General features: G+C 46.5%; 1 protein-coding gene across 1 annotated transcript in view; it reads right to left on the bottom strand.

Annotated features, from left to right (window-relative positions):
• Positions 1-22,332, bottom strand: part of gas2l2 (growth arrest specific 2 like 2) — a 62,014-nt gene that overhangs the window by 20,332 nt on the left and 19,350 nt on the right. Inside the window, exons 2-4 of the mRNA XM_085964239.1 lie at positions 14,009-14,250; positions 11,574-11,681; positions 3,313-3,409 (exon numbers count right to left, since the gene is read on the bottom strand). Of these exons, the coding sequence (XP_085820365.1) occupies positions 3,313-3,409; positions 11,574-11,681; positions 14,009-14,250 (447 nt within the window). The remainder of the gene's footprint in view (positions 1-3,312; positions 3,410-11,573; positions 11,682-14,008; positions 14,251-22,332) is intronic.

A 22,332-nucleotide genomic window follows, 5' to 3' on the forward strand; every position in this document is an offset into this window, starting at 1 on the left:
TGAGGAAAAAAGGGTGTAAAAGAAAAGATAGCCATCCGTGGCTAAGTAAAGTAATTAAGGATAGTATCCGACTAAAAACAAGGGCATATAAGGTAGCCAAATCTAGTGGGAGGATGGAAGATTGGGAAGTCTTTAAAAGACAGCAAAAAATAACAAAAAGATTGATTAAGAAAGGGAAGGTAGATTATGAAAGTAAATTAGCAAAAAATATAAAAACAGACAGTAAAAGTTTCTATAGTTATATAAAAAGAAAAAGGGTGGCTAAAGTAAATGTTGGTCCCTTAGAGGATGAGACCGGGAAATTAATGGTGGGAAACATGGAGATGGCAAAAACACTGAACAATTATTTTGTATCAGTCTTTACAGTAGAGGACACTAAGAATATCCCAACACTGGACAAACAGGGGGCTCTAGGGGGGGAGGAACTAAATACAATTAAAATCACTAAGGAAGTGGTACTTGGTAAAATAATGGGACTCAAGGCGGATAAATCCCCTGGACCTGATGGCTTGCATCCCAGGGTCTTGAGGGAAGTAGCGGTAGGGATTGTGGATGCATTGGTAATAATTTTCCAAAACTCACTGGACTCAGCAAAGGTCCCGGCAGATTGGAAAACTGCTAATGTAACACCCTTATTTAAAAAGGGTAGTAGGCAGAAGGCTGGAAACTATAGACCTGTTAGCCTAACATCTGTGGTTGGTAAAATGTTAGAGTCCATTATTAAGGAGACAGTAACGGGACATTTGGATAAACATAATTTAATAGGGCAAACTCAGCATGGTTTCATGAAGGGGAAGTCATGTTTAACAAATTTGCTTGAGTTTTTTGAGGAAGTAACATACAGGGTGGATAAAGGGGAACCAGTGGACGTAGTGTATTTAGACTTCCAAAAGGCATTTGACAAGGTGCCACACAAAAGATTATTGCTCAAGATAAAAAATCACGGGATTGGGGGTAATATTCTGGCGTGGGTGGAGGATTGGCTCTCTAACAGAAAGCAGAGAGTTGGGATAAATGGTTCGTTCTCAGATTGGCAACCAGTAACTAGTGGTGTTCCGCAGGGGTCAGTGCTGGGTCCCCAACTCTTTACAATCTATATTAACGATTTGGAGGAGGGGACCGAGTGTAACATATCAAAGTTTGCAGATGATACAAAGATGGGAGGGAAAGTAGTGAGTGAGGAGGACATAAAAAACCTGCAAAGGGACATAGACAGGCTAAGTAAGTGGGCAGAGATTTGGCAGATGGAATACAATACTGGAAAGTGTGAGGTTATGCACTTTGGCAGGAAAAATCATAGAGCAAGTTATTATCTTAATGGCAAGAAACTGGAAAGTACTGTAGTACAAAGGGATCTGGGGGTCCTGGTGCACGAAACTCAAAAAGTTAGTATGCAGGTGCAGCAAGTGATTAAGAAGGCCAATGGAATGTTGGCTTTTATTGCTAGGGGGTTGGAATATAAAAACAGGGAGGTATTGCTGCAGTTGTACAAGGTATTGGTGAGGCCGCACCTGGAATACTGCATACAGTTTTGGTGTCCATACTTAAGAAAAGACATACTTGCTCTCGAGTCAGTACAAAGAAGGTTCACTCGGTTAATCCCGGGGATGAGGGGGTGGTCATATGAGGAGAGGTTGAGTAGATTGGGACTCTACTCATTGGAGTTCAGAAGAATGAGAGGCGATCTTATTGAAACATATAAGATTGTGAAGGGGCTTGATCGGGTGGATGCGGTGAGGATGTTCCCAATGATGGGTGAAACTAGAACTAGGGGGCATAATCTTAAAATAAGGGGCTGCTCATTCAAAACTGAGATGAGGAGAAACTTCTTCACTCAGAGGGTGGTAGGTTTGTGGAATTTGCTGCCCCAGAAAGCTGTGGAAGCTACATCATTAAATAAATTTAAAACAGAAATAGATAGTTTCCTAGAAGTAAAGGGAATAAAGGGTTACAGGGAGCGGGCAGGAAATTGGACATGAGTCTGGGTTCGGAATGGTCATGGCCCTGTGGGTAGTGGAGCGGGCCCAGGGGCCGTGTAGCCTTGTTCTGCTCCTACTGTGTTCTAATTCTGTTAGATTTCAGGAGATGGTTTTATTCCTGTTCCTGGCTGGGGTGGAGATCGCCTTTACAGAAGGTAAGTACTGTAGAAAATATAGGGACAGAGTGATCTCCTGGAAGAATTTCGATCGCCTAGATGGGTCGGAGAGGAATTTCCCAGATTTTTTTCTCCCAAATTGGCCATTGGGTCTTTATCTGGTTTTTCGCCTCTCCCGGGAGATCACATGGGTTCGGGTGGATGCAGAGTGATAGAAGATTTGAGGTTAGGATCAGATCAGCCATGATCTTATTGAATGGTGGAGCAGGCTCGAGGGGCCGATTGGCCTACTCTTGCTCCTATTTCTTATGTTCTTATGTTCTTATCTCCCTATCCTCCTTAATTCCATGTTCCATTATCTTTGTAATAAATCTCTTAAGTAGTAACATATCAAATGCTTTTTTGTAAATTAATATAAACCACATCCAATGCATTGCCCTTATCTGTTATTTAGAGAGTTCTAGAAGGCTGGTTCAGCGCAGCCTGCCTTTTAGAAATCCATGCTGACTAGATCTGATTAGCGGGTGGTAAAATTCAATTATGCCGGGGCACAAAACAGGCAGTAGCGGATTGACCCCCCCCCCCCCCCCCATTATACACCCCACCTGATCTCCCTTTCTATTGGCTGTTTAACAGGCTGAACTGCTACTGGCCCAATATTGAATATTATCTGCCCCCACACCCCTCATTCAGTCTGATGCTGGCTGTAAGAGGGCTAATGCCTGAAGAAGGGTGAAAGGTGAAGTGTGAAAGGTGATAGGGTTACTGAACAAAGTATTTACAGGTCACAACTAGACCAAATAAGATGGATCTTTCAATTATCTCCCTTAGACTAGTCTTTTTTCTAAATTCATTCTCGGGCTGTGGGCGTCGTTGGCAAGTCCGGCATTTATTGCCCATCCCTAATTGCCCTTGAGAAGGTGGTGGTGAGCCGCCTTCTTGAACCGCTGCAGTCCGTGTGGTGAAGGTACTCCCACAGTGCGGTTAGGGAGGGAGATCCAGGATTTTGACCCAGCGACGATGAAGGATCGGCCGATATATGTCTCTGGGCAGTTTTTTGAGTGGACTGACTAAGAATTTCTAAAGTGTCGACTGCTCACCAAAACGATTGGATTTTGAAATAGAAGACGGTTTTATGCATTTATTGCTGCATCTCAGTCCTCCCTTCCCCCTACCCCTTATCTTTAGTCAGCAGCTCCTGACCGACTGGCACTTACTGAGCGAGGTGCAGCGGCAGGGGTCGTGTTTGTCGAGGTAATGCTCCAGGGTGTCCCATCCCCCACCCACTCGCACCATCACATGATTCCGCAAAATCTACAAAACAAAAAGGCAGAAAGAAAATCAGGAGTGAGGCCTGAGGATAATTATTGCTCGTCTTTAATAATAAGCAAAAAAATATTTTAGATTTTTAACTTCATCATTTCTAGAACAAAACATTTTTAGTGCCTGATATCAATTTGTGTCAAACTCTCCATCGGAGTCGGACACAGAATTTCAGCATCAAAATATGGAACCGTTTTGGATATACAAATAAAATCTGTCACTCACTTTGATGGCGATAACTGCGACTGTGTTAAAGGAGTGATCCTGTGATCTAGCCCTTGTACTCTCCACGGAGGCACATTAACCCTAACCAAAGCCTTCCTGCAACAGTGAGGCTGGGGCATAGGATTGACAATGGTAAAGTCCCATCTGCAGATGTATGTCACAGCGTGTGTGTAAATGGTTCACACAAAGGCGGTTCGCTATCCTTTAACATCTACCTCACCCAGTCCTTACAGTTCCTCAGCACCAAGAATGTAGGGCTGGAGAAGGTTACAGAGATAGGGAGAGGCAAGGCCATGGAGGGATTCGAAAACAAAGATCAGATTTTTAAAGTGGAGGTGGTTTTCGGACCGGGAGCCAATGTAGGTCAGCGAGCACAGGGGGTGATGGTTAAAGGGGACTTGGTGCGAGTCAGGATATGAACAGCAAAGTTTTGGATGAGATCAAGTTCAAGTACGGAGGGTAAATTATATGAAGAAACCAGCACTCCATATAAAGACCATCGTGATTCGATGCATGTCAAGAGTTCGGTAGCGTCGTGGTTATTTTACTGGACTAAGTAATTCAGAGAAAGTCAGTTCAAATCCAACCATGGCAGTTTGAGAATTTGAATTCATAAGAACATAAGAACATAAGAAATAGGAGCAGGAGTAGGCCAATCGGCCCCTCGAGCCTGCTCCGCCATTCAATAAGATCATGGCTGATCTGATCCTAACCGCCAATCTACTATCACAGAACCATCTCCTGAATCTAACAGAATTAGACACACGAAATAGGAGCAGGATCAGGCTACACGGCCCCTGGGCCCGCTCCGCTACCCACAGGGCCATGTCCGATCCGAACCTAGACTCATGTCCAAATTCCTGCCCGCTCCCCGTAACCCTTAATTCCCTTTACTTCTAGGAAACTGTCTATTTCTGTTTTAAATTTATGTAATGATGTAGCTTCTACAGCTTTTTGGGGCAGCATATTCCATGGACCTACCACCCTCTGAGTGAAGTAGTTCCTCCTCATCTCAGTTTTTAAATATTTGGAAATAAAAAGCTGGAATCAGTAAAAGTGACAATGAACTTGTTGGATTGTCATAAAAGCCCATCTGGTTCATTAATGTTCTTTAGGGAAGGAAACTTGTCCTTACCCGGTCTGGCCTATATGTGACTCCAGTCCCACTAAACGTGGTTGACGCTTAACTGCCCTCTGAATTGGCCTGACAAGCCACTCAGTTGTATCAAAAAGAAATGCTACCCAGAAGCAAGCCCACCACCACCTGCTCAGGACAATCAGGGATGGGCAATGAATGCCGGCTTTTGCCAGCGACGCCCACATCCCGAGAATTAAATTGGGATCTTCCACCAATCCCAATGGATCTTTCTCCAAACAGATGCACAGAAAACACAAGAGTTATAAAGCATGAACTAGCCTCTACTCCAGGGATGCCAATGCATTCCTCAAATAGTTTACAGGAAACTCTCGATTTACCGACACCTAAATAACCGGAAATCTCGGTTAACCGGCAAAATTCAGGAGTAGGTTCAGGTAAGTTTTACTTCATATTAGTGGCCGTTCCTCGATCTGTGGCTGTGCAATCGGGGTTCCTGCACATGTTGCTAAGCAACAGGGATGCTTGGTCTGTGGCTGGGGTCCCTGCACATGTTGCTAAGCAACAGGGAAGCCTGGATTTGTTGCTGTGTATGGAGCTCTCGTACCTTTTAACTATAACTCTCTGTAATCCGGACTTTTTGATAAACCGGCACCACGCCGGTCCCGTCAGTGCCAGATAAAAAAGAGTTTCTTGTATTTAGATTTAAAACTGTTTTTGATCGACATAATGCAATTTGTTAGCTGCTTAAAGGTGTCCCATCCCCCATCCACTAGTGTGTGTGTGAAGGAATGGTAGGCTTGACAGAGGCTTGGTATTTGTAAATTCCTCTCTACTGATGGGAAGAGCGGGTAGAGCTGAAATACTGGGGCAAAATGAGTTTGTAGGGATGAGCTAAGTGGCCTTTAACTGGATGGTGTCACCTTGCTAAAGTGGCTCACACAACGGTTTATCTAGTCCTAATAACAACTAGCATCTAACAGAGGCGGGTATGTTGGCAGTACTTTTGTGCAATATTATTTTCCCCCTTACTTTCCTCCCTTCTTTTCCTGAAGGTGCTGACTTACATTGAGGTACAGTTCTATGCATGGTGACACCCCTCTGATACTTTATCTAAGGCTCCATTCTTCACAGGTGAGGCTACTCAGTATTGAAAGGCTCCCTCATTTGTCAAAGTCCAGAGGTTGTTGAAGCCTGAACTCGAGAGCTCCCTTGCCTCAATCACTCGTTATTACATCATTTAGCTAATAACTGATCCACAAATAGATCATCTACATGTACAATATTGGTTATCTGACAGTGATCGGTGAAGGAGAAGGGACTGAGCGCCAACAAACAAGCACAAAGGGAGAATTATTACGCCACTGTGCAATGAAGGCAGCAATGGGCAGTTCTACCATCTGGTCTTATGTGGGAATTTTGTATATTGTAGCAAGTAAATCACATGTCTGCTGTAACTTCTTTAAAAGAGACCTTCAGAAAATCTTCCAGTAGAATAATCCTTCCTTCAAATCTCTCCCTTGATTTGAATTCCAACAATTCTTTAAGATGCTTCTATACTGTGCTACTGCAGCCAGCTTGCAAGCAAAATGTAAACCTGTCAGGAATCACTAAGACAGACAGCCTGGAATAAACACTAAAAAACACACATGCCTACACAGCCCAACACACCCAAACACACACGCACACGCACACACACGTGCATACCCACACATCCCAACACACACAGGTGTGCCTATACACACACCCGCGTGTGCCGACACATCTAATACACATGCATGTCCACAAACAATACACACACACCTGCGCGCACAACCACACATTCACATTCACACACCCCAACACATGCGTATGCCTGCACACAACACACCCACATACCGATCCACACCCCAACACACCCCCACACCCCCCCACGTGTATACACACAGGCATATTCACACGCACACACAATGTGCATGGCTCCACAGGCACATGTGCATACTCACATGCCCCTTACACAGACCCACTCATACATGTTATCAGCAATCTTTTTTTAAATTATTCGTTCATGGGATGTGGGTGTCATTGGCAAGGCCAGCATTTATTGCCCATCCCTAATTGCTCTCGAGAAGGTGGTGGTGAGCTGCCTTCTTGAACCGCTGCAGTCCGTGTGGTGAAGGTACTCCCACAGTGCTGTTAGGGAGGGAGTTCCAGGATTTTAACCCAGTAACTATGAAGGAACAGCGATATATTTCCAAGTCAGGATGGTGTGTGACTTGGAGGGGAACTTGGAGGTGGTGGTGTTCCCATGCGCCTGCTGCCCTTGTCCTTCTAGGTGGAGGAGGTCGCGGGTTTGGGAGGTGCTGCCGAAGAAGCCTTGGCGAGTTGCTGCAGTGCATCTTGTAGATGGTAAACACTGCAGCCATGGTGCCCCGGTGGTGGAGGGAGTGAAAGTTTAAGGTGGTGGATGGGGTGCCAATCAAGCGGCTGCTTTGTCCTGGATGCTGTCAAGCTTCTAGAGTGTTGTTGGAGCTGCACTCATCCAGGCAAGTGGAGAGTATTCCATCACACTCCTGACTTGTGCCTTGTAGATGGTGGAAAGGCTTTGGGGAGTCAGGAGGAGAGACACTCGCCACAGGATGCCTAGCCTCTCACCTGCTATTGTAGCCACAGGATTTGTGTGGCTAGTCCAGTTAAGTTTCTGGTCAATGATGACCCCCAGGATGTTGATGGTAGAAGATTCAGCGATGGTAATGCCATTGAATCTCAAGGGGAGGTGGCTAGACTCTCTCTTGTTGGAGATAGTCATTGCCTGGCACTTGTGTGGCATGAATGTAACTTGTCATTTATCAGCCCAAACCTGAGTGTCATCCAGGCCTTGCTGCATGCGGGCATGGACTGCTTCATTATCTGAGGAGTTGTGAATAGAACTGAACACTGTGCGATCATCAGCGAACATCCCCACTTCTGACCTTATAAAGGAGGGAAGGTCATTGATGAAGCAGCTGAAGATGGTTGGGCCTAGGACACTGCCCTGAGGAACTCCTGCAGCGATGTCCTGGGGCTGTGATGATTGGCCTCCAACAACCACAACCATCTTCCTTTGTGCTAGGTATGACTCCAGCCAGTGGAGCGTTTTCCCCCCCCGATTCCCATTGACTTCAGTTTTACTCAGGCTCCTTGATGCCACACTCGGTCAAATGCTGCCTTGATGTCAAGGGCAGTCACTCTCACCTCACCTCTGGAATTCAGCTCCTTTGTCCATGCTTGGACCAAGGCTGTAATGAGGTCTGGAGCCGAGTGGTCTTGGCAGAACCCAAACTGAGCATCGGTGAGCAGGTTATTGGTGAGTAAGTGCAGCTTGATAGCACTGTCGAAGACACCTTCCATCACTTTGCTGATGATTGAGAGTAGCCTGATGGGGCGATAATTGGCCGGGTTGGATTTGTCCTGTTTTCTTGTGGACAGGACATACCTGGGCAGTTTTCCACACTGTTGGATAGATGCCGGTGTTATAGCTGTACTGGAACAGCTTGGCTAGAGGCGCAGCTAGTTCTGGAACACAAGTTTTCAGCATGACAGCCAGGATATTGTCAGGGCCCACAGCCTTTGCTGTATCCAGTGCGCTCAGCCATTTCTTGATATTACTTGGAGTGAATTGAATTGGCTGAAGACTAGGTTTTGTGATGGTGGAAACCTCAGGAGGAGACTGATATGGATCATCCACTCGGCTCTTCTGGTCGAAGATGGTTGCAAACGCTTCATTCTTGTCTTTTGCACTCGCGTGCTGGGCTCAGTCATCATTGAGGATGGGGATATTCATGGAGCCTCCTCCTCCCATTAGTTGTTTAATGGTCCACCACCATTCACGACTGGATGTGGCAGGACTGCAGAGCTTTGATCTGATCTGTTGGTTGTGGGATTGCTTAGCTCAGTCTATAGCATGCTGCTTCCACTGTTTAGCATACATGTAGTCCAGTGTTGCAGCTTCCCCAGGTTGACACCTCATTTTTGGTATGCCTGGTGCTGCTCCTGGCAGGCTCTTCTACACTCCTTATTGAACCAGGTTTGGTCACCTGGCTTGATGTTAATGGTAGAGTGAGGGATATGCCGGGCCATGAGGTTACAGATTGTGGTGGAATACAATTCTGCTGCTGCTGATGGCCCACAGTGCCTTATGGATGCCCAGTTTTGAGCTGCTAGATCTGTTCTGAATCTATCCCATTTAGCACGGTGGTAGTGCCACACAACACGATGGAGGGTGTCCTCAGTAGAAAGACAGGACTTCGTCTCCACAATGACTGTGCGGTGGTCAGCGCTACCAATACTGTCATGGACAGATGCATCTGCGACAGTTAAATTGGTGAGGACGAGGTCAAGTAGGTTTTTCCCTCGTGTTGGTTCTCTCACCACCTGCTGCAGACCCAGTCTGGCAGCTATGTCCTTCAGGACTCAGCCAGTTCAGTCAGTAGTGGTGCTACCAAGCCACTCTTGGTGATGGACAATGAAGTCCCCCACCCAAGAGTACATTCTTGATACCCTCAGTGCTTCTTTCAAGTGGTGTTCAGCATGAAGGAGTACTGATTCATCAGCTGAGGGAGGGCGGTAGGTGGTAATCAGCAGGAGGTTTCCTTGTCCATGTTTGACTGTATACCACTGTGCCACCACCTCTGGTGGGTCTGTCCTGCTGGTGGGATAGTACATACCCAAGGATGGTGATGGAGGAGTTTGGGGCATTGGCTGAAAGGTATGATTCTGTGAGTATGACTATGTCAGGCTGGTGCTTGACTAGTCTGCGGGACAGCTCTCCCAATTTTGGCACAAGTCCCCAGATGTTGGTGAGGAGGACTTTGCAGGGTCGACTGGGCTGGATGTGCCGATGCAGCAATCTAAATAACCTGGGTTTGTTCCAGAACCATTGCATTAGATGCTGGTTAATGATGGCAATGAGGCTAAATATCAAATTGTCTTTACTTCTTTTCATTTCATCCTGCAAATCAGTTGTAAACATGAAGAATAAATATCGAATCACGGGCTGATCTAATCGCGGGGGTTCCAATTACTTGATGGTTCAGCTTGAGGTTTAACTGTGAGCTGATCTCTGAGATTAGGCTTCTGGCTTCAGCTCAGTCGGAATATTAAAGAGTGCATCTGCACTACAACAGTACTGTCAGTGTGATTTTGCTTCTCACAGATGTGGCAGCTAGAGTGTAAATCCAGTGTGAATCCAGAGTCAGAGCTCACTTTGCTTTGGAGTCAGTTCAGGATTTCATGCCTGATTTAGAACTTAAGAACATAAGACGTAGGAGCAGGAGTAGGCCATTCGGCCCCTCGAGCCTGCTCCACCATTCAATAAGATCATGACTGATCTGATCTTGGCCTCAGCTCCACTTCCCTGCCCGCTCCCCATAACCCTCGACTCCCTTACCATTCAAAAATCTGTCTATCTCCACCTTAAATATATTCAATGACCCAGCCTCCACAGCTCTCTGGGGAAGAGAATTCCAAAGATTCACGACCCTCTGAGAGAAGAAATTCCTCCTCATTTCCGATTTAAATGGGTGCCCCCTTATTCTGAAATTATGCTGCCTAATTCTAGATTTACACCCCAATATTCATGTTGGTGCCCAGTGGTGGAGTGTGTTAGCGTTGTGCCAAAAGTGAAACTGGGCACCAAATGCCAGTGTGCTCGGAAACTGAAAAATTAATGATTGCAACATAACTATGAAAATAGAGAGTGAGGTGAAGCAAGGTGGGAGGAGGCTCGTGGGGAGCATAAACACCGGCATGGACCCGTTGGGCCGAATAGCCTGTTTCTATGCTGCACATTCCATGTAATTTTATGTAATGCAGTTAATCATATTCCATTGATTAGCAGGATATTCTGAGATCCATATACATGATGAATCGTTACACATTTAGCTGAACTAATTACAATTCACTAATTACAATCCGCATAAACAAGACAGTAAAAAAACCACAAGGTCAAACCTTCTCAGTCATCTCATTGCAGAGCAGCAGGTCAAAACATGGACTTGAATCTGATCGCAATGCTTGGAATTCCCTGAAAACCTGAGCTGAAACAATTGCGTAAGTATGGCGTAACGCCAGCTTTCAACACCCAAAAAAAAAATCGAGGAAGTTTGCACGTAAGTGACTTACGGTGGATTTTATGCTATGCCCGAGTTTCCTCAACCTTTTTCGCCAACTCAACAAAATCTCCGTCGGAACCCTCTGCTGCTCATTAACATAGCCCCGCCTCCATGTAGGAGACCAGCGAGCGCAAGTTTCCTGCATTTCCACCATTTCCAAACGGGCCGTAAACTTACGCCCAAAATTTTAGGTGCAGAAGGGACCCAAAGTCATATTCCTGCTGCTGTATGGTGATTTTTTAGAAGTGATTTTCTTTTAAATTTCTCTTCAGTGAGATCTACACTGTATTTTCTTTGAATGCATTTTTATGGAATCAGAATGAATTACATAAAAAATTGAAATGCTTTCGCGATTACATTTTCTGTAATGTGCATAAATCTTGGTGCGATGGCTTCAAGCATTAATCTTCATACATAAAAAGGGACATGAAGACGGAGTATGGCGTACATTCCGCCTTTTCCTCAGGTCCTGATCAGTTACATCAGCAAAAGTACTGGTTGGCAAGATCGGCGTAGAAATTGGTGTAAATTCTGGCGCAACTTGTCGTTTGAGGAAATTCCAGGCCTATATCTTAAAGCATTCAAAATGAAAAATAACTGAGGTAGTCTATTCATTGTAATATTGTAGGATGGACAATGCAGGCATATCCGTGGAGAGGTGCGCCGTTAATAATGAGGAACTTGAATATCTGTTGCCACTCACCCTCACGAAAATCAAGGTGTTGGAGTCTCCCACTTTGTATTTCCCTTCAGAGACTTTGACCATGGGAAACTGGTCAGGACAGGTACAGCGACTCACCAGGTGACGTACCTGCCGGGTTTTTAAAAAAGAACTTGCATATAAATAGCGCCTTTCACAACCTCAGGATGTCCCAAAACACTTTACAACCAATGAAGTACTTTTTTGAAGTGTGGTCACTGTTGTAGTGTAGGCACCCAATATGTACACAGCAAGGTCCCACAAACAGCAATAAATGACCAGTTAATCTGTTTCAGTGATGTTGGCCAGGACTCCCCTGCTCCTCTTCAAATAGTGCCATGGGATCTTCCACATCCAGAGGGCAGACGGAGCCTCGGTTTAACATCCCATCCGAGAGAAGGCACCTCCGACAGTGCAACACTGGAGTATCAGACTGGATTTTGTGCTCAAGTCTCTGGGGTGGGGCTTGAGCAAAGGCAAGGTAGCTACCACTAAGCCACAGCTGACAAAAAGATTGCTTAGAGCTCGGGTGTAATAGAAACGGCACTGCTATGTAACTGGAGCGGAACAAAATCAATAAATTATAACTGTGTTAGCATTTCTGTCCTTGGAATTCTCAATCTTATTGTTATTTATACCCTGGGTACAGAGAAAAATGTTCTATACAGACATCTCACGACAAGCACAGGATCAATTCATCAAAAGATGACTCTGAAAAATGATATAACTGGCACTCATGGAGTTTAATTTTCTACTGGGCCCCCGTTTGTTGCAATATGGTACTGTGTTCAGAGTCGATTCAGCAGCCTTGATTGACATGGAAACGAATATGTGGAGCAGTATTGGGTTTATTCAGTTTTATTAATGCTGTCAGCACCCTGACATTGACAGCATCGAACTGTCGTACTGAACCTGACTGGATTGACCCTGATCGAGTAGGCTACAGCTGGCTGGTGGAAGGGAAGGGACTGATGGGCTCAATGGCCTTTCCACCCTCCATTCTTGCATCCTTTCTGTTTCACGAGAACGCTCCATGGCCCATGTTCAGAAAGAAGAGAAACACATTCGCTTGAGGTAAAAAATCCGCTCGCTGCTCCTTCCACTCACGCAAAGAAGAAAACATGAAATTTAGACTCCCACTCACGATTCTTTTCTCCTGAATGCACGGCCTCACATTTCTCTACATTAAACTGCACCTGCCACCTATCTGCCCACTCCGATGACCTGGCTATATCCTCCTGCATTCTTTCTCACTGTTTGCCCTGCTCACAGTCTGATATCATCAGTGGACTTCAGTAACATTCCTCATGCCTATGTTCAAGTAATTTATATGAATGGAAAACAAGAAAGGTCCTAGCACAGATCCACGGGGCACACCACTACCCACAACTTCCAACTGCCCCCTTCCCCCAACCACGTTAAGGCTAGTATCGGAGGGAGTTCCTGAGAATTTGACCCAATATGTCTTTATAAGCCCTCAGCTGAGCCTGTTGAAGGCTTCTAAGAGAATCCCAAATCTAAATGAACACAGAGGGGACCTTCAATTTCTTCCCTTAAGACTGTAGTCTCATGTTGGGGTACAGTTCCACAGGTACTGGCTCATGTTGGGGTACAGTTCCACAGGCACTAGCTCATGTTGGGGTACAGTTCCTCAGATGTTGGCGCATGTTGGGGTACAGTTCCACAGGCGCTAGCTCATGTTGGGGTACAGTTGCACGTGCACTGGGTTATGTTTGGGTACAGTCCGACATTCATTATCTATCCTCCAGTACTTCACCCAAGGGGCCTTTTTGTACCTCTATCTCTGGACAGTAAGCGATGGCCAGCTATTCAAAGAACGATCACACTCAAATCTCATCCTATCCTCAAGCATCCTTGCCCAATGTTGACACAGGTTAATTTTCTTCAGGATAGTCTCCTGCCAATGGATTGGTACCAGGAATGAGAGACTTCAATTACGTAGAGAGCCTGGAGAAGCTGGGATCGTTCTCCTTCGAACAGAGAAGGTTAAGGGGAGATTTAATAGAGGTGTTTTGATTAGGAAAAATTAGGAGAAACTGTTTCCACTGGCTGGAGGGTCGGTAACCAGAGGACACCGATTTAAAGTAATTGGCAAAAGAACCAGAGGGGGCGATGAAGAGATTTCTTTCTTATGCAGAGAGTTGTTGTGATCTGGAATGCACGGCCTGGAAGGGCGGTGGAAGCAGATTCAATAGTAACTTTCAAAAGGGAAATGGAAACTTACTTGAAAAGAAAACATTTGCAGGGCTGTTGGGAAAGAGCAGGGGGGAGTGGGACTAATTAGAGAGCTCTTTCAAAGAGCCGGCACAGGCAAGATGGGCCGAATGGCCTCCTTCTGTGCGGAAGGATTCTATGAAGAACACGTGTTGCTCAGTGCTCTTTGTGCAGCACTGTTTGAGAGCCAGAGGCATACTCACCATTTCATCCAAGTTTTTGAAGTCACACAGCTGCTTCTGTGGTTTGGGTTTTGGAGGGATGACCTCCGGTGGTAAATCCATCTCCTCGCGGATCTCTTCCTCAATCTCTTCCTCCATCTGAATGAGGACCGGGGCCAACATTCCGAACTTGGAGGCTCTCCTTGCCACCTCCAGCAGACACAGCACAAAGTTCTTCTCGTTTTTCCTCAGGACCAGGTCCTCTGTCTCAAACATCAGCACATCTGCAATGGGAACAGGCCCTACCATCACACCTATCCAGCAAAATAACTTGGAAAAAAGAAATGGAACAAGCAAGATATGAAAAAAAATGACTTGCATTTATATCGCTACTTTCATGACCCCAGGGTGTCCCAAAGCGCTTTACAGCCAATTAAGTGCTTTTTGAAGTGTAGGCACTGTTGTAATGTAGGAAACGGGGCAGTCAATTTGCGCACAGCAAGCTCCCACAAACAGTAATGAGATAATTGACCAGATAATCTGTTTTTGTGATGTTGGTTGAGGGATAAATATTGTCCATGACACCGAGGAGAACTCCCCTGCTCTTCTTTAAAATAGTTCCGTGGGATCTGTTACGTCTACCTGAGAGAGCAGGCAGGGCCTCGGTTTAAAATCTCATCCGAAAGATGTCACCTCCGACTGTGCAGCACTCCCTCAGTAATGCACTGAAGTGTCAGATTTTGTGCTCAAGTCTCTGGATTGGGACTTGGACTCACAACCTTCTGACTCAGAGGTGAGAGTGTAGATGATAAACATACTGCAAAACCTTTACTCGGGCCTGGACAATCCAGATCTTTTGGAAACTGCAAAGGAAGATCAGTGCACTAAGGGTTAGTTCCTCATTGCCCAAGCTATGGGGTGATGTTGCAGTGCCCCCCTGTGTTGGCCTGTAGAACTATAGTCTATGGTGTGACTGGTTTTCTGGATGATTGAAATATGAAAATAAGGGGGGTGAATCAGTTACCAAGAGAGGTTCAAGAAGCTAAGACTCTACACCTTAGAAAAGCGTAGACTTGGGGGTGATTTAATTGAGATTTATAAGATGATGAAGGGAATAGATTGTGTTTGTGTGCGCTGCAGATCGGGGCTTGGGGAGGGGGCAAGGGGCGTAAGAGCGAGAGGCCAGGATTGGCAGACAAGAGGCCGAAGGCTTCCTTGAGGGGCCAGGAGGAGGGGGGGGCTGGAGGAGGGGGGGTGCGCTCCTGCTCCTCCTGGCCCACAAGGAATGCAATAAAATACACATACTTTCTAGAGCCGGCAGCTCCTGCCTCCATTTCACTGCCGGGTTTCCCGAGCCCTGGGAAACCAGGCCGGCAGCTGTTAAATTGAAATCAGGCTCCCAATTGCACAGTGGGAGCCTGATTTAAATATGATAATGAAGTGTCCCGCCTCTCCAAAACGGGACGCTCACATTCCCAGCTACCCGGTGCCATAAATATGGCAGCAGGTGTGAACGTGTCAGGTTAGGGTCACCTTTTACGTTTTTTAGGGTTTAACCCCCTCCCTCCCCCCAACCTCCTACTGCCTATTGAGGGGGGGGGGGGTTAATATCAAGGTCAAAGAGTCTGTTTGCTTTCCAATTGGTGTGGGAAGGCAGAGTCTGGACAGGTCGGGCAACCAATGGCGGGTGTGTGGGGGCGGGCCGGTTGGAGGAGGAGGTTATGTGACGACACCACCAGGAATATATCCAACCAGAGCTGGCGACCCTAAGGCAGGGAAGAAAACAAACACAAGGGAGGAAAAAAATCCAGGGGAGCGCTAAACTTTAAAGTTTCTCCCTAATTTCCCGGCGTCTATTCCCCAAGGCAGTGGATCCTTATACTATGACCCAGCAGCCATTTGCAACCTGTTCAAATTATTCGACGGTGGCCATGGTCAGGTTTTCTGCTCCAAGTGACTCTGGGCTTTCACTGAACGGCTTTCCTGGCTGTGGGTTTCTCACCAAGTTACAATTCAGTGACATTCCCCTGCCCTCCACCAGCAAAAGAAAGACAAGGGAATGCTATTCAATGTCAGGGTTATATCCCAGCCTACCCGTAGGCAGTCAAAGGGCCTTATTAAAATGGAACTATTTCATGGAACTTCTGGTTATACATTTTCCCCCCTTCCTGTGGGGTAGAATGTGGTTTCGACTTGGCAAATGCCCACTGCGTTCCGATTGAAATCAGGAGCTCACTGTGTGGAACTGGGGAACTGCTGGTACAGAGCCACCTCCCGTCACTCTCCGGTGTAGCATTCCCGAGAGTGGGCCTTCGAGCAAGACTCTAGCTGGATTGCGACAACAACAAAAGATGAGTGCCTCAGGACAATCTAGTGAAACTACAGGATATCAATCTAATATTACAGTCTCCATTCTTCAATCCTGACCCATTACATTGCAAGACAACCTTGCCCAGAAGAGTGGAGCCACAGGGGTAGAATGTCCGCTGGGGAGGGCGGAGGGTGGTGTCCTGCTGTAACTTTGGAGAAGGATTGGCGGGAACCCCGGAGAATGGCCATTGGTGCCGGTGTTCCCGGGGCTTCTGCCAATCTTCCAGCCAAACTTATGGTGGGACATTTGAGAACTCGTATGGAATTTTTACTTTGCTGTGTTCTAAAGAAAGACTTGAATTTCTATAGTGCCTTTCACAACCTCAGGATGTCCCAAAGCGCTTTACAGCCAATAAAGTACTCTTGAAGTGTAGTCACTGCTGTGATGTAGGAAACGCTGCTGCCAATTGCTCACTGCAAAGTCCCACAAACAGCAATGAAATAAATGACCAGTCATTTGGCCCAGAAATTCGGCTCTCCATGGGTGAGTACGCACGGGGTACTCACCCGTAGGCCCAATGGAAGTGCCGGTTTCGTGTATGCACTGCGCATGCGCGGGAAACCGGCACTTCCGTTCCCCTGAAAGAAGGGGTTCAGAGTTCGAACGCTGCGCGGGAGAGGCAGCGTGTGCGCATCGAACTTACGGTTTTTTTGCAGGTTTTCCCGGGAAGGTAAGTCTCCAGAAGTTAGACATGTAAAAAGCAGTCGTAAGGCCTGCTTTTTACAAGGTAAGTGGTGAATTAATTAAAATTAAAACATTTTTTCCACAGGTTTATTATTTTTAAATACTTTAAAGAAAGGTAAGTTTATTGTTAGCCCTGTTAGAAAATAAAATCATTTTTTCAAAAATTTAAATTATTGTTTAAAATAGTTATTTCATGTAATTTATAGTTTATTTTAAAAATGTGATTTTTTAAAAATGTATTTGAAGATTTAGTGATGTTTTGGGGCTTATAGTATTTATAGGTTTGACAGGTCTTCCTGTCAAACTTATGAATGAAACATTTCCCTGCTACCATTGGCTCTCCATGGCCCACGTGATCCCAGGGGACGCATCGAACTAACTGCGCCCCTGGGATACGCAAGCACTGCGCGCCGGCAGTTGGAGGAGGCCCAGGATCGGAATCCCACGCGGGCCCACAGCTCAACAGCCGGCGCGCTAGGTAAGTGCAGGTCGGGGGCTTGCACCCGCGGGAAGCCCCCGACCCAAATTTCTGGGCGAATCTGTTTTATTGATATTGGTTGAGGGATAAATATTGGCCAAGACACTGGGGAGAACTCCCCTGCTCTTCTTCGAAATGGTATTCTGTACAGTGTTTGATTGCTACTGGTGTCACTGGTTCTTGCTGTGTATACTTATCCCAGTAACAAGCAATCCCTTTCACTACCATCTAGATTATCTTAAATGACTTTATCAGTGAGCATTAATTCCTTTTCTTGAGAGTCCATCTCTGTTACCTACTGGTGTCTGACAAATGAGTAGTTGTCTAATCCCTGGTATCACAGAAGCACCAAATACTAAAAGTGCTGTTGGAGGAACGAGGTCTTTCAAAAGAAACAGAATATTATAAGCTTTTGTAGGAACGGAGGTTCCTATCAAAAAGACTGAGTTCGACTCAGGTAATTAAATTAATGAACTTTAATGAAAACAAACGAGTTTAAACTGGAAACTGCTGGAACACATCAATAACAGGTCTATTCTCCTAGAGGGCTCCACGAGGACTGATCCCCTGATCAGGAGAGTGACGTCATGACGTCATCACGTCCTTCCCGCCGTTGGGGCATCACGTGACTAACGGCATGACGTCATCACGTGCTGTAAAGGTAACTGGCATTGTACAGTCAAACAGTGTAATTAAAGGTACAGGCACAGACAGTAACTACATTGCTGTTAAAGGAATTATGTACAACCGCTCTGAGTCCTTTGGTGGCTCCGCCACACTTTATTAATTAAACTACATTTAAGAATTGTGTTCACACATTGCAGTGTTTAAGCCTATATACTGACGCAAAAACATCTTTCACTCCCCCCGCCCCCACTCCCTTCCTTTGATCTTCCTGGGACCGCTCCATGGGGCTGATTACTGACTTCAGCACCTGGGCGGAGCAGAGAGTGGAGAATTAGGCGGGGCGGGGGAGGGGGCATCACACTCTACGTACCGAGGCCACTCCATTTTCCTCCGCATTAAATCAATGGAAGGAAAATCGGGGTGGGGGGGGGGGGGGGAGGGTCTCGCAAACCAGCTGCTCCCCTCTTGATCGTCCTCTCTGCGCTCTGCCCAGGCGATGCTCAATGCCCAGGCGGTAAATGATGAGATTGCACCCCATCCCTGGTCTTGCCCACTGTTTGGCTCACCACGAGTGTCAGAGGGAAGCTTCAGGGTGACCAAGTCGCTCTGCTTGTCTCTCATTTGATGGCTTGACAGCGATCAGGAAGCGAGCGAGTGTGGAGAGTTACTGAAGAATACCTGTGCCCAGATGATTTTGGAATACTAAAGGATTTGAAGGGATCTAAACATAGGAACTTTTCAAAGTAGATTTTATTTTAATTCATTATTTTCAACAACAGACCTCGAGATATAAGAAACACCTGTCACAAATATTCAATCCACCAGTACTACTTCTTTAAAGGGGTGATGTTAATCGAGAGTATTCAGGTAGTGCGAACACCTGCAATAACTGGGAGCCACTCAGCTCTGATAACCCAACCACTCGACCACCACATTGGGCACAGCGGCAAGCTTGTGCCAGAGCAGAAATTAAATGGTCTGACTCCAAAGTTATCGTATTTATTTTCTTGGTAACAATACCCGCGGGAGGCTCGGAGGTCAGACCGGGTGGAAGGAGAGCCAGGGAGAAGCAGGCCCCGGGACGTCGGTACCATGGCGGCTGAAGATTGTCGGGCAGGAGTGCGGGAAAGGCGGAGCGAGGCGAGAGCAGACCCTATTGTGATGGCGCCGATGAAGTTGGCTGCCGTCCTTGCGGGCTCCGTGCGTACCAGGCAGCTAAGTGTCCTTTGCTGCTTGGTGCGCTCGGCTCGTTAAGAAAAAAGCATTTCACTGACTGGAATTCACTTGTTGTATTTGGTTATGTGACAAATTAAAATAAAAATTGAAAAACATGAAAGGAAAAGAAACACTTACACCAATGTGTACTTTGTCTGACACTCTTAATTCACCCCCTCAGACTGTTCCCAGTCCTAATGACAGACCTGTACCCACCAGTACTGTACCCCAGTGTTATACAGTGACAGGCCTGTACCCACCAGTACTGTACCCCAGTGTTATACAGTGACAGACCTGTACCCACCAGTACTGTACCCCAGTGTTATACAGTGACAGGCCTGTACCCACCAGTACTGTACCCCAGTGTTATACAGTGACAGACCTGTACCCACCAGTACTGTACCCCAGTGTTATACAGTGACAGACTTGTACCCACCAGTACAGTACCCCAGTGTTATACAGTGACAGGCCTGTACCCACCAGTACTGTACCCCAGCGTTATACAGTGACAGACCTATACCCACCAGTACTGTACCCCAGTGTTACACAGTGACAGGCCTGTACCCACCAGTACTGTACCCCAGTGTTATACAGTGACAGACCTGTACCCACCAGTACTGTAACTGTGTAATACAGTGACAGACCTGTACCCACCAGTACTGTACCCCAGTGTTATACAGTGACAGACCTATACCCACCAGTACTGTACCCCAGTGTTATACAGTGACAGACCTGTACCCACCAGTACTGTACCCCAGTGTTATACAGTGACAGGCCTGTACCCACCAGTACTGTACCCCAGTGTTATACAGTGACAGGCCTGTACCCACCAGTACTGTACCCCAGTGTTATACAGTGACAGACATGTACCCACCAGTACTGTACCCCAGTGTTACAGTGCCAGACCTGTACCCACCAGTACTGTACCCAGTGTTACAGTGACAGACCTGTACCCACTAGTACTGTACCCCATTATAATACAGTGACAGACCTGTACCCACCGGTACTGTACCCCAGTGTTATACAGTGACAGACTTGTACCCACCAGGACTGTACCCCAGTGTTATACAGTGACAGACCTGTATCCACCAGGACTGTACCCCAGTGTTATACAGTGGCAGACCTGTACCGACCAGGACTGTACCCCAGTGTTACACAGTGACAGACCTGTACCCACCAGGACTGTACCCCAGTGTTATACAGTGACAGACCTGTACCCACCAGTACTGTACCCCAGTGTTATACAGTGACAGACCTGTACCCACCAGTACTGTATCCCAGTGTTATACAATGACAGACCTGTACCCACCAGGACTGTACCCCAGTGCTATACAGTGACAAACCTGTACCCACCATGACTGTACCCCAGTGTTATACAGTGACAAACCTGTACCCACCAGGACTGTACCCCAATATTCTACAGTGACAGACCTGAAACCACCAGTACCATACCCCAGTGTTACACAGTGACAGACCTGTACCCATCAGTACTGTACCCCAGTGTTATACAGTCATTGGGTGATAGAGTTATACAGCACAGAAAGAGGCCCTTCGGCCCATCGTGTCTGCGCTGGCCATCAAGCCCTATCTATTCTAATTCCATTTTCCAGCACTTGGTCCGTAGCCTTGTATGCTTTGGCATTTCAAGTGCTCATCTAAATGCTTCTTGAATGTTGTGAGAGTTCCTGCCTCTACCGCCCTTTCAGGCAGTGAGTTCCAGATTCCAACCACCCTCTGGGTGAAATTTTATTCCTCAAATCCCCTCTAAACCTCCTGCACCTTACCTTGAAACTATGCCCTCTGGTTATTGACCCCTCTACTGAGGGGAAAAGTTCCTTTCTATCTACCCTATCTATGCCCGTCATAATTTTGTACACCTCAATCAGGTCCCCCCTCAGCCTTCTCTGCTCCAAGGAAAACAACCCCAGCCTGTCCAGTCTCTCTTCATAACTGAAACGCTCCAGCCCAGGTAACATCCTGGTGAATCTCCTCTGTACCCTCTCCAATGCAATCACATCCTTCCTATAGTGTGGTGACCAGAACTGCACACAGTATTCCAGCTGTGGCCTAACTAGCGTTTTGTACAGCTCCATCATAACCTCCCTGCTTTTATATTCTATGCCTCGGCTAATGAAGGCAAGTATCCCATATGCCTTTTTAACCACCTTATCTACCTGTCCTGCTGCCTTCAGGGATCTATGTACATGTACACCAAGGTCCCTCTGATCCTCTGTCCTTCCTAGGGTCCTACCATTCATTGTGTATTCCGTTGCCTTGTTAGTCCTCCCAAAATGCATCACCTCACACTTTTCAGGGTTAAATTCCATTTGCCACTGTTCCGCCCATCTGACCAACCTGTCTATATCGTCCTGAAGCCTGAGGTTTCCCTCCTCGCTATTTACCACTCCACCAATTTTCATGTCATCTGCGAACTTACTGATCGTACCTCCTACATTCATATCTAAATCATTAATGTACACTACAAACAGCAAAGGACCCAGTGCCAATCCCTGTGGTACACCACTGGACACAGGCTTCCAGTCACAAAAACAACCTTCGACCATCACCCTCTGCCTCCTGCCACTAAGCCAATTTTGGATCCAATGTGCCAAATTGTCCTGGATCCCATCGGCTCTTACCTTCTTGACCAGTCTCCCATGCGGGACTTTGTCAAAAGCCTTACTGAAGTCCATGTAGACCACATCAACTGCACTACCCTCATCCACACACCTAGTCACCCCCTCGAAAAATTCAATCAAATTGGTTAGACATGATCTCCCCTGACAAAGCCATGCTGACTATCCTTGATTAATCCTTGCCTCTCCAAGTGGAGACTAATTTTGTCCCTCAGAATTTTTTCCAATAATTTCCCTACCACTGATGTTAGGCTCACTGGCCTGTAATTCCCTGGTTTATCCCTACTACCCTTCTTGAATAATGGTACTACATTAGCTGTCCTCCAGTCCTCTGGCACCTCCCCTGTGGCCAGAG

This window comes from Somniosus microcephalus, chromosome 22 (genome assembly GCF_052327205.1).
Source record: "Somniosus microcephalus isolate GS21.2 chromosome 22, FLI_Smic_1.0, whole genome shotgun sequence".
In the NCBI taxonomy this organism is placed as follows: domain Eukaryota; kingdom Metazoa; phylum Chordata; class Chondrichthyes; order Squaliformes; family Somniosidae; genus Somniosus; species Somniosus microcephalus.